The 13,102-nt window shown below is 52.6% G+C and overlaps 1 protein-coding gene across 1 annotated transcript; it reads right to left on the reverse strand.

The window, feature by feature from the left end:
• Positions 1-2,186: 2,186 nt before the first annotated feature.
• Positions 2,187-12,894, reverse strand: GFI1 (growth factor independent 1 transcriptional repressor; the record flags this gene model as incomplete). Its single annotated transcript, NM_001112709.1, is given in 7 exon segments — positions 2,187-3,698; positions 6,007-6,172; positions 7,225-7,362; positions 7,467-7,954; positions 9,765-9,947; positions 10,273-10,479; positions 12,830-12,894. Coding segments are annotated over 6 exon segments (1,269 nt in total). The 5' UTR covers positions 10,388-10,479; positions 12,830-12,894.
• Between the last annotated feature and the right edge of the window lie 208 nt (positions 12,895-13,102).

The following is a 13,102-nucleotide window of genomic DNA, read 5'->3' on the forward strand; positions in this document are numbered from 1 at the left end:
GAGAGATACTTTGCTATGCCTTTAATTAAGGTGGGGCTTTTAAAACTCAATTGTTCCATTCGTGTCTCAAATCAATCAGATGAAATTCACCTTTTAGGTGGCCTGAATCCTGATAGCTAGGCACACTTGATAGGTAATTTAATCATCTCTGGTGTAGACGAACGCAACCTGAAATTAGCTAGTGAAAGAGTTGGTCTTCTCTGAGATAGCTGTGCTTTTCCACTTTTATGCGAGAGCTGAGCTTCACCAACTGGCTAGCTGGAGGCGTTATTAAAAATTTAGTGAAAGAAACAAAGGTGTGCTCTGGTGTCTCTTGTTACCCTTTCTACTGTTACTCCAGCAGACAAAAGGCATAGAGCCTGCCTCATGAATAATGTGACATGGAATATTCACAATCTATTTTTAATGGAGGCAAGTAATAACATTAAGAGAGATATTTGCAATCTTCAAATTTCACACAGTAACAGGCGCAGTAATTTGTTTTGATTCTGAACTGAGGATATCAAGATATATTTTTTTCTTAAAAAGGCGTACTGTTAACATCAAAATTACAACTTCTCATTTATAGCAAAAACAAGGATTATGAAAATGGCCCCAGAGTTCTAAATGTCATCAGAGAAGGACAGGACAGATAACTAGATTTCAATCAGTCTACTTACCTCTTGACGCCAACTTCTTTACTTTTCAAACCAGTTGGAAATAATCAACCAGTATACACAGTGAATTCTGTGCGAAGGACATTTTGTGATCTTTATTCCCTGGGAGTTTTGTTTCCCAGGACACTAGGAAGAGGTTTCTGGATGCTGTAACTGTTCAACCATCAGTTCTGGAAAATTATCTTCAACTGCATTATAAACAAATGTAAATTTTGAATGAGAGTAAACTGACATGGAAAGACATGGTGTTGAAAACCAACTAAGCACAGCCAAGGACTGAGATTTAGAGAGACTGGAGAAAAGCAGTCTTGCCCCCTTACCCACCAACTCAGAGAGCGTCCTATGTGTTCAGTTGGTTTCCTAAAGTTTCAAGCAATTTATCTTTCCATTGTGCTCTAGAAAGCAGAGCTGGTCAGAGTTAAGCAGAATTTTATTTTCTCTGCTTATATACCTACTACCTCAGCAAATACCTACTGATCTCCTATTGGTGTGACAGGCACTGTTCTGGGAGCTGAAGATTCAGCAGTGACAAAATAAATAAAGCTCCATAGGACACTGTGCTCACTGCTGTACCCAACCACCTAGAACAGTGCCAGGCACATACTAGGCTCTCAATCAGTATGTGTGAAATTGATTTGAATCGAAATGCACAATCTACTGGTGGTCACCACAGGCCATGCATACCTTGGCTGAGAGATGTTAGAAGGAGCACAGGTAGTTGGAATTTAGGCCAGGACCTTATTCTAGTTTCATTTTCTTAAGGACTGATTCATGCAAGAAATTCCCACATGTGGGATAGAGCCAGAAATAATTCAAATTCCAATTTTACTACCCCTCCCCTGATGCATCTTTATATTTAGACTTGCAGTAGGTGAGGCAACTAACCAATATCACACACTTTCTATCCCCTCCAGTCTCCACAGAATCAAAGCAGGCAGGGTTGGATTAGGATGACAGAACCATATCCCCATTTTATGGTCAAGGAAACTGGAATCAGGGAGGCCAAAGGAGTTGCCTAAGTCACACAGCATGTTGGTGACAGAGCTGTGACTAAGACTCAATTTCTGGACCCAAGAACTGTGATTTCTTTATTCATATGGGAGCCTTCTGACCTATAAACAAAACAAAACACAAAAAACAAACAAACAAAAACAACCCTGAGGTCCTCAGAAGGATCTATGTACATGAGGACCATCAGGGACTCTATAAGACAGGAGCTTAGTTTTGTATACCTAGTTTTTCTGTTAAGAAAGAAGGATTTTTGAGGTATAGAAGGGAAAAGCATATGAAAATCCGAGCAATTGGATCTTACTCTCTTCTGGATATTGGCTCGTCTGCTTTACTTTTAATACCTCACTATAGCTTCTTCAGGACCAACTCCCACTATGGACTAAAACAAGTCTTTTCCAAATTCCCTACCTAAATGAAAAGCCATAGGTAAGAGTCTCAATACTTTATTAACTTAAAACATCACTCTAATAAATATGTATTAACAAACAAAATGCACTGCAGAAGATCTAAAAACATTTACAAACCTCATCAACGTAAAAATACCACTTTGTGTCCTTCTAGTACACACGGAAGATCACTTCACATGCCTGCTAGCTTAGACATCTTAAAAATATCAGTGTAACAATCAAAAACTGAATATACACACAAATCTTGGAAGTATCTGTTCAGCCTTTTTTGTTTGTTTATGCTTGATAAAATCCAAATGTGTCAGAAAAGAAGGTTCAAGATTCTATTTGTCTTCTCCAAATTCCTTTGGAGGGAAAAATCAGACCCAGCCACTCGGAGGTGCAACTGTTAGCTTTTGAAGGGCAGGGGCAAGGGCCATACCTTTAATCTCTGGCTCCCTGATACCCAGGCCTGCAGCCTGTGGTCAATAAACACTTGCTGAGTGAACAGATGGTTTGTTGTCCAGAGGTGCTGCTCTGATGAAGTCTTCACAAGCCTCCTGCAGGAAGGACTCTCCTCTCCTCTCACCACCAAGTGATTTTTTTTCTTCTGCTCCCTCTTGAAACAGGCTGGAGGCGCCTGGGTGGCTCGGTCGGTTGGGCAGCCGACTTCGGCTCAGGTCATGATTTCGCGGGCCGTGAGTTCGAGCCCCGTGTCGGCTCTGTGCTGACAGCTCAGAGCCTGGAGCCTGTTTTGGATTCTGTGTCTCCCTCTCTCTGACCCTCCCCCATTCATGCTCTGTCTCTCTCTGTCTTGGGAATAGATTAACGTTAAAAAAAAAATTTTTAAAAAAAAGAAACAGGCTGGACAGCATATTTTGTCATTTCAAAAGTATGAAACTCCTTCCCCAAGTCAGTTTCTGAACCATTCTTCAAGTGGGAGAATTGATTCTTCCAAGATTTACAGGCAGCACCCAATAGAAAGGGGTTAACAGACTCCCCAGAAAGAAAAAAAAAAGTAACACTCATTTTTCATTCTAAATAAAAACATTAGCACGTGTCAACCTTGTAAATGGTGATTCCTCCTCTTCCACACAAGTATCTGGGGTAGGTCAGGAGAAGGGAAGAAACCTGAAGGGTTGTCCTGTCTGTGGAGCAGGGCTGGGAATGAGAACTGCAGAGCCCAGGATTTTATCTGAGCCCCTCTTGACTTTTGAGTCTTCCTTCTGGTGTGGGGGAGCCTATTCGACGTGTTCACAGCCCAGTAAGTTACTTGGTTCCCGCTCTGGGCTGAACTTTGTAAAGGTAATTTATCCCCTCTTGCTGTTCCAGGAAGTAAGGTGGAGGGGCTCACCCTGCTGGGATCTTCGGACTGGCCTGAAATGTCGGAAGTGGATGATAGCAAGTGGGGAGGCTGCCCTCCGTAGTGTTGTGTAATGCTTGCTGCTTGCAGCCAGCCAGGGCCCTCATTTGAGCCCATGCTGTGTCTCCCGGTGCCGCCTGAGGTCCACCTTCCTCTGGAAGCCCTTCCCACAAAGGTCACAGCCAAAGGGTTTGAAGCCTGTGTGCTTGCGGCTGTGGGTGATGAGGTTGGAGCTCTGGCTGAATGCCTTCCCACACACCTGGCATTTGTGGGGCTTCTCACCTGCAGGGATGGAGGAGGGGAGGAGAGGAAGTATGAGTCTATGATAAAGCTAGAGGGGACTCACTGTGACCCACATGCTCTTAGCAGCAGCTGGCTGCAACGCAGTCTGAGGCCTTTAAGTGACTTGGAGGGTGACGTGTTGCAACTCAAGTCCTGGGAAGTCATGGGTGCACCAGGTGAAAGGGAGACTTTCTGAGTGGGGGTTCCCAGCAAAAGGCCTCAAACCGTTTCCTGCTAAACGGAAACAGAGCAAAGGCCACGTGCCTAGACTCACAGCTGAATCCACCCTGGCAAGGCACCCCTGACTTTAGAAGCACAGAGCTCCCAGAGCAGATGTTCGATGTGGGGGTGGGGGCCTGTCCTTCAAACCATGTGACTCTGTTCTTATTCAGAGGAAGTTTTCAAATCTGAGTTTCCAAGTGGGCGTTGGTTTGTGTGGACCAGTGAGCCTGTCTTCTTTCTTGCTCTTGAAGGACAATAGAATGTATCTGAAGCACAGACATTTCTCAAAGTCGTATTTTTAAAATCCACATTTGGGTCATGAAGTATTTCTCAAGATGGCTGATCCTTCTATCTTGATTTTACTTCCTTTTTATAAGGATTCTTTATATCCTAGCAAATCTTCACCACAGATTAATAAATAACAAATAAAAAATGTTTGGTCTTTCCCCCCAAACCATGTGCTGTTTAACATTTGGGTAAATGGCATGCATTTTCACATAGCCTCAGCATGGCATTATAGTCAGGGCTTGGTCTTGGAAAAGTGCAACAATTGATGAAGTTTGTTTTTGAGGAGACTTCTATCCCTCTTGCTGTGCCCTTTTCTGTCTTCATGTTTCAGATTTCCTTGATAAGGAAGCACCCATCAAAACTTACCCTATCCCTTTAGGGTCAAACAAATCTGAGAAACAAATTCTAGCTAAGATGTAAATGTTTGATAAGGACTTAATGTTTCATTCAGTCAAGATCCTTAGTTGCATTTTGGTAAGTGTTTTAAATACTTTTACTCAAAAGGAGTGAGTTACATGGAAATTTCAGACAAGGGTCCACGATTAAAATAGGATATTTTTCTGAGTTTTCTGATGGGGGCATCTACACTGCCCAAACATATTTATAAACATCAATGGTCGGTGTTTGGAACACACTGGAATTTGCTTTACATCAGTATTCATATTCTAGAATACAACAGCCAGAATTCTGGGTCCCTTGTAAGTGTATTATTTCCTATTAAAGAGACTGCACCTGGCATTAAAACTGCCACCTATACACAATCAAAATGTTGCAGAAAGAGTCCAAGATTGGAAGCCAGAGCATTCCATGGCCTCAAGATTTACTCTTAGCCTGGCCTGTGCTAAATCATTGCATCACCCTGAGTTTCAGGATGGCAAGACTACTTTATGGGGTGGCAGTAAGGATCAAAAGAAGGGCTAGATTTGGAAGCAATGTGTAAATAACAAAGTATTATAATAGGTAAAGAATTATCATTGTTATGGCATGAACTTGCTGAAATTTTGAAAAGAGCAATAAGTAAATAGAAGTTTTCTACATCTACCAACCTTCATGACTCTGAAAATACAGTAACCAGTGGTCAAGATAATAGATATTTGAAATCAAGCAGACCTGAATTTAAGTCCTGGCCCTGCCACTTGCTATTGGGGCCCTGGACAGGTTACCTAATCTTTCCGTGCCTCACTTTCCTCATCTCTAAAATGGAGATATGGAATAGTTTCTACCTCCCAGAGTTTTTGTGAGTATAAAATGAGACAATGCACTTGAAAAGTGCTTAGCAGACAGCTCAGTAATATTTACCATTGTTTTTTTCCCTCCTCAATCAGGATAAGCTCTTAGATTGCAAAAAAAAAAAAAAAAAAAAAAAAAAAAAATGCAGCCAAAAGGCCACACATAAGTCCCTCCCCTAAAAGGCTGGGTGGGAGCTCTGCAGAAAGTCCTCAATCTCTGGAGCTTCATATCTTACCCTGCTCTGAGCAGTTGGAGCAGCAGTTAAACTGCTGGAGGAAAATAGTCTTTGCAAGTATAAAGAGCCTGAGGCTGATCAGCTTAGTGGTTCTTCGGATGCAACCCCAAATCAAAGCCCCTTTGGGGGAGAACGTTGTTTGTAAACAAACTTAAGAGAATCTGCCTGCTTGTTTTCTTGCATACACTGCAGTGATTAACTGTCTGGAAGGTACCGCTCATTCTGCAGCCAGAATATCACAGGAAAGGTGAATTGTATTGGTGGGAAGAACAATGCTCCCCCACTCCAGCCCTCACCAGGTGTTTTTCTACAAGCCAAGGGCCTTCAGCTTACCAGTGTGAATGAAGGTGTGTTTCTTCATGTCTGACTTTTGGTGGAACCTCTTGCCACAGTACTGACAAGGGTAGGGCCGGGTGTCTGAATGGATAAGCAAGTGTGTGGACAGCGTAGATGACCTCTTGAAGCTCTTGCCACAGATCTTACAGTCAAAGCTTCGTTCCTGTGGATAGAAAGATGTGGCATTCCTACTGCAGGCATCTAGGCTGCCATCCTCCTCACCACTAACCCAACCATAAAGTCCCCAGAGCCAGGGCTCTCCTTTTCTTCGGGCTCCCCTTCCACTTAGCCTGCCCCGTCATTCTCTCTCCCCGGACTTATTTCCAATCTCTACCCCCTCCACCCCACCCTCTTCCCCTTTAACACTTTTTCTACCCACTTTTCACCCACAGCCCTCCACACCCCATGGCAAAAATGTATCCCCACCCTGCTTTTTTGACACCCATTTACGAACACTTCTCCACCCTCCTCAACAGGAGGCTTAGACCTCAGTCAGTTGAGACCACTGCCCCCTCTGGCCAGTGCTGAGAGAGATGGAAGAATACTGCTCTTTTTAGTAAGTCTGTATGTGAGCATTCTCTTGTCATAGTTACTTGTACACTTAATTGCTTATCTACTCTCTGTCACTGAGCTAAGCTGAAAAATTCTGTGGGGGCATCCTGTCAGGGACCTGATGTGTTACAGGATTCTCACGTGCTTAGCAACTGGAAGTTGGACAACAAATATTAATAAAAGAATGAATGAAAGAACAGCAGGACAAATATGCTGCTGGATACTCTAAATGAGCTGACATCCCTTCTTTTCATTTGGGAGGGATCAATGCTGATTAAGTGACAACCATTTGGTGATAAGAAGCGAGGCAAAAAACAAACAAACAAACAAACAAACAAAACCCAGAGCTAATAAATCTGATATATCCGCAGCAAGAGTGCATACAAACCCTCCTCAAACCCAAAGTTATGATCAGGATCACCCTCCGGAGGCTTACAATGATGTGACACCAAACTCTAGGGCTGCCTGGAAGCCAGAGCCGGCCACCTTTCCCTACACACCTACATCCGGGCAAAGTGCCTTGGTGGAGGAGACTGGGGGCAGTCCGGGGACGTCAAGGGAAAAGATGCCAAGCGGAGAGTGGCCGGTACTGCACTGAGAAGCGGAACATCCCCGAAAGCGAACCTGAGCAGGGCCGCGCGCGGCCTTGCGCCCCGCGCTTACCTGCGAGTGCACGGCTTTGTGCTGCTCCAGGCTCACCGCGTGCCCGAAGGTCTTGCCGCACATCTCGCACGCAAAGGGTCTCGTGCCGCTGTGGGACCTGCGCACGTGCACCTCGAGCCCGTGCGGCGTGGAGAACACCTGAGGCGGGTGGGGCCGGGGAGAAGGCCGCTGAGAGGGGCCGAGGGGCGCGGGCCAGGGGCGGGGGCGTGGGGCCAACTAAGCCAAGCGCGCGGGAGCCTCACCTTGCTGCACTTGATGCACTTGTAGGAGTCGCCGCCCAGCAGCAAGCGGGTGCACAGCAGCTCCGACTCCACCTTGACGCCGGCGCCCTTGTCCGCGTGCAGCCCGTGGCCGCGCTCAGAGTACAGCCCGCCGGCCGCCGCCGTCGGCCGCTCGTACAGCCCTGCCGCCGGGGGCCCGAAGTCGCCGTAGAGCCCCAGGCCCGCGCCGCCGGCAGCGCCACCTCCTGCGCTGCCTCCCCCGGGCGCCCCGGCCCCTGCGCCGCCCGCAGCCCGCTCCGGGCCGTAGAGCGCCGCGGGGTGGCCTGGCTCCGGGGCGCGCTCGCAGAAGAGGCCCAGGCCCGCGCCGCGCTCCAGGGCCGCGCACGGCCGGTAACTGTGCACCAAGTGCCGCAGGTCAGAACCCGCTAGGCCGCTCCACGAGTATGGCTTGAAGGGCAGGGGGAAGGGTTGGGCTTCGTCCAGCGACGGGCACACCGACTTCTCTGAGGCTGTGGAGGCACAAGGGGGCGTCCGGTCAGGCTTCAGACGGCGGGGCGGAGGCCGCCCAGCGGCATCTGCCAGCCGCCCAGCACTGGTGGAGTACTCCGTGCGCCAGGCGCCGCGGTAGGTGCCCTGACGCCCCCAGAGTAAAACGCGGACCGGGTCTCTGGGACCTCGAGGATCGCTGCAGGCGGCAGGGCAGCAAACGGATAATTAAAATGGCATCGGTCGAGGAGATGGGTAAATTTAGTGCCAGGGCAGCGGAAACGCACGACGTTAGGAGGGTCTTTTCTGGTGGGACCGGAGCAACTCGCGGTGCCACGAGAACAAGCGCGCCACGCCGTCTGCGCTGATAACTGCTCTGAGCTGAGCTGAGCTGAGCTGAGCAGGAGAAGGCGGCCCCCCTTAGGGCCCGACAGCGCTCCTGCGCAGACTGCCCAGCGCCCAGCGCCAGCACTCTCCCGGCCCCTACAGATTCCCGCTCGTCTCTTTTCTTTCCGGGATCGATAAGAAAGGAGGGAGAGGACAAACAAAATGCAGCCCGGCCTACCGAAGACATCTGTCTGGGAAAAAAAAACGGGGAAGTATTAACATTCCTAACAGTTCCTTCAATACCCAGTGCAAGTAGCAAAGGGACAGCGGGAGAAGGTTTGGAGCTTGAACTACCTGCCACATACTCCCCATTCTCATTCTTGTCATAGCTTGATGGTGAAAAAACCACCTTTCTCAGAGAAGAATTGACAAGGTTTAGCCACCATCTGCCAGTGCCATAGCTTTCCCACATTCGAGGCCTCTGTGCCGCTGCCCAACGTGAATTCTGCTACAACCAGACACCCAACGTATCCTTTCCCTATTTGCATACGGATTTACAAATCTGTTCCCACACTGCACACTCCAGGCTAGCCGCTTTAATGAGAGGATGCACCCCAAGATTCCCGCGGAGAGATTGCGGCGGCACCCCGTCTTGGAGGGCGGTGTCCTGCACAGCCATGAAGAATCATCGGGTTCCAGGCTCCCAGACACATTCGCTGCAGCCATGGCTTTAGCCAGGTCAACGCACTGAGGGATGGGGTTGGGACTATCTTTTAAAACTAGTAAAGGCAATCTGGAAATAACAGGCACTTGGCAGAATGCAGCTAATGTGTGTTCTCCTTCCCCGATCAGAACCCACGACTCGCTCCCACCCAAAGTGCACAAAACTTTGCACAAAACTCCATTGCTGTCTGGAAATGTAGCCAACCGACTGGTCTCTAAGGCTGGGCCGGCCAACCCCGCCGAACGAAAAATCAAACAGGCCCCCAATCCGCGCCTGCAAAAACTCAGAGGAGGGCAGAGATTTTCCGCCCGACCCGTCCCTCCCGCTTAGCGCCCAGCTCTGCCAGGCCCGATGCTTGCGGGAGCCAGAGGAATTTTTAAAGACTGCCCAGGTTTCCGTTTGAGACTCCAGCGTCTGGATTTGGGGATCCTAGCTCTTTCTAAGCAGTCAACTGATCACAAAACGAAATGTCGAGGTTGCTGCCTGTCGAGACGACTCATTTATTTTCTCTCACCCACCATCTCCGCCAAACGAACGTTAGAGATTAACAACCCGGGGCCCGCCGCCTCGGATCCAAGCAACAGACCCCGCAAACAGGCTGACGCAGTCCCAGAAAAGCCAGATGCCTCCCCTACGGGCTCCTTACCCCACGAACACGCGCTCTCCTGTCGGAAAGACCCTCCGCCATCCATTTAGCATCTCTGAACCCAAAGCTGAGTTAGTTTACTTTTCACCGTGGGAACCCTGCTGCCCCGGCCCCAGAGCTCCCAACTGGCTCCTACCTGGAGACACAGAGGGCGACGGAGGCCTCCAGAAATCCTCAAACTCTGAGCTCCGGTCGCAGACGCTGCCCTCACAGCTGCCCGGAGATGCGGAGGCTCTGTCAGGGGCCTCAGTCATCTGTGAGTCGGGGGACAAACGACCCCGGGGCTCTGTCTTCGCCCCTCCTGCGCTCGAGGTGCTGTCTGCGGAGAGGAGGCAGGATAGGAGCTCAGGCTGAGCCCTGAATGGGGCCAATGGTTCTGAAGTGGCGCCTCCCCAACCCGTGGCACCCGGGCGTCCTCTTTTTTTCCCAGACCTGGCCGGGAACCCTTCCGGATCCGAGGGCCGGAGCAAAGAGGCCGTGGCACCTAGGCGACGAGCCCGGAAGGGACCCGGACGGTTGGAAACAAAAAAGGCAGCAAAGGAGGCTTCAGGGTCGTCCTGCCCGGCTCCTTTGGGGATGGTGTGTCAGGGCGCACAATCTACGTCCCTGGGAGCAGCCCCTCCCGGTCCGCGCGCGCCCCGCACCTGCTCCGCCTGGCGCGAGTACATTCTCCAGGCGGAGGGAATAGTCGGGTCCCGGGGAGCGCGGCTGGTGGTAACTGTGAGCCTTCTTGCTCTTGACAAGGAACGAACGCGGCATGGTGGTCCGGCGCGCTCCCCACTCCGCTGCCTGGAGCCGCCGTCAGCCCACTGTCACTTCGAGTTCTTGCTCTGCCCCAGTCAGGCGGAGACCTGCCAAAAGAGAAGAACCCGGTGGAAACGCGGGTCCGCACGCTCCTGGGCCGGGGACTGGGGAGCCGGGTGGAAAGAGAGCTTCAGCCGGGGAGGAGCGAGGGAGGCCTGCGGGAGGAGGGGCTTGGCCCCGCTGCGCCGCGCTCACCAGGTGGCACTCGGACAGGTGGCGCGAGCCCGCCGCCGCCGCCACAGCTCAGCGGTAAAACCCGTCCCGGGGCTGAGGCTCAGGCCTCTTCCTTCTGCTCGGCCCACACCCCTTGGCCCCTCCCCTTTCCTAGCAAAACTCGCTCCGTCAAACTCTCCGGAGAGCCGATGTCCCCAACTGGCCAGTTACCCCAACTCAACCACTCATTTGCCTGCCTGGCCTAGTTTTCGGGCTGGGGAGTAGAGCAGCGACGGGCTGATCACTCCAGGGCCGAGGGATCGGGGACCAGAAAGGGGCTACAAGCCAAGCACTCCAAGAGCCCGCTACAAACCGGAGGCGGGTGGTGGGAGAGGAGGGGCGCACTAGGCTGGCTGAGCAGAGGTTGGGAGAGAGCAGCAGAGGGGCTGAGAGCAGCAGAGGCTGGAGAAGGAAGGCAGAAGAGAAGAGGAACAGGAAGGTGGCGGGAGGGGAGATGGCAGAGGACTGACCCCGGCCCCGGGTGGAACTCGCATACCCGTGATCTCCCTCGCTCCTCACTCGTGCCTCAAGCGAGGAAAAGGTTGGCCTGGAGACGCGAGTGCGGCGGGGGCAAGCAGAGTCTGGGGCGAGACCTAACCTCGGAAACCAAGTCCTAGGAAAAAGCATTTTTTCGTTCTGCTCACCGAAAACCTTGTCTAGGGGAAGTCGAGCCCGACTTGTGCGCGATGGCTGTGAACTGCCGGGCGTCTGTAGTCCGCGGAGAAACAACAGATTATCCAACGCGGAGAGCGCAGGGTGCGCTGCCACGGCCAGTGCGCCGGGGTCCAGGAGCCGGCCTGGGAGGGAGCTAGCTGCCCGCCGCGCCGCTCTCATTAACCCCCAATCAGTTCACCTAATCCCGGGGTCGAAACCTGAGCCCGGCGGTGAGGCGGGGCAGAGCCTCCAGCTCCGCTTGGGGCTGCTCGGGGGCGGAACCAGGCAGGCAAGGAGGTCTAGGGAACTCGAAATTTGCCTTCCTCTCGGAGTGAAGGCGATGGGCGCCGCGTTCACCTGGGAGCTGCAGGCTCTTGGGGGTACAGCAGCTCTCCATGGTCTAGGCTAGTTCAGTAACAAGGGTGCTGGGGGACCACAGGCGGGGACAAGGATCTCGTCCTTAGCCTTCGCGCGTCTTAGGCTGCCAGACTAGGAGCTACGCGGCTCTCAGAGCAGGATGCAGGACACTAAGACTACCTGTTGGCGCTCCGAGCTGAAAACGAGTTCTCAGGGACTCGTTCCCTAGAGGGCATCCCACGTCCCACTGTGGAGTGGGGACAGGCTTGGGAGAAGAGTCGTCTGGGACGTCTATCGGAATCCCAAGGGACCTTTCCGGAGTCCTAAGAGCCAGAAGGCCCCTGGGAGTGAGGGTGCCACCCGCCACGGTCTGAGTCCGCCCCTAGGATCGGGACTTCAGGAGGCTTGGGGGTGCTGGGGCTGCCCTAGGGCGCAGTCCTGCCACCACAGTTTTCCCTGGGCCTCTGCGTGAGCCGCCACTTCGGCCTTATAGACACCACAAACGCAAAAACGAATTCCCTAGGCAGCCATGAAACTCAGAGGTAAAGGAAAATGGGGCGAAACGGTCTTGAGGGCCCTGCTGAGGCTTGGGTCTGCGTCGGCGCGAGGTGGGTCGGAGGAGGTGGGGAGGCAGGGGGAATTGTCAGCGCGGGCGCAGAGCCTGCGCCGGCTGGGACCGCGCGGGATGAGGCGAGCACAGAGGCGGCCTCTCTACCCAGGCGGAGCCCCGCTCCTCTCTCGCATGCCGGGTTGGCCCTACCCGACCCTGGGAGAGTGGAGTGGGTTGGGTAGTAGGGACGAGGGCTGAGCGCGTGGGAAGGCGACCTCGCGCAGCAGCTGGCGGCGGGAGGGCGGGGCGGCCCCCTGAGCGCACGCGGGCCAGGGCCTCTCTTCACCGTCTGGGCCTGGGAAGGCGGGAGTGGAGGCACGGAGGGGCAGCCTCCTGATCGCAGTTGCCACCGCCTCCCCACCAGATGTTTCCTTCCCGGATGAATCCTGCTCCCCTGCGCCAAATCCCCTGCGGATAGGGTTCTCCGGGCTCCCGCACAGTGGCCAGCTGCAGGCGGGAACCTGGCAGTGCCCTCTGGTCGCCCCCGCAGTGGCGGTGCCCCGTTAGTCCCCGCGGCCGCCCCCACCAGGGGGGCAGGCGCAGAACGGGCGCAGCGGACCTACCTGCGGGGTCAGGGCACCGGCACTACGCTCCGAGTTTTCAAACTGAGTTGCTTTCGGGAGAGACTGCGTTGTCTCTCTCTCTCTCTCTTTTTTTAATCTCCTTCCGAGCTCAGCCCCCAAAACCACAAGCTTCACTTCCTGAGCGTTAAGGAGTAGCTCTCTTAGTCCTCTCAGACCTGCCCCCCAACCCCCAGTCTGGGCGCGCTCCTTTGCGCAAGGGGCTAGGAGGCGGACCCGGGGCCTGGCCTTTCCAGCCGCCCTCCCAGGAGGTCC

Source organism: Felis catus, chromosome C1, assembly GCF_018350175.1.
Source record: "Felis catus isolate Fca126 chromosome C1, F.catus_Fca126_mat1.0, whole genome shotgun sequence".
Lineage (NCBI taxonomy): Eukaryota > Metazoa > Chordata > Mammalia > Carnivora > Felidae > Felis > Felis catus.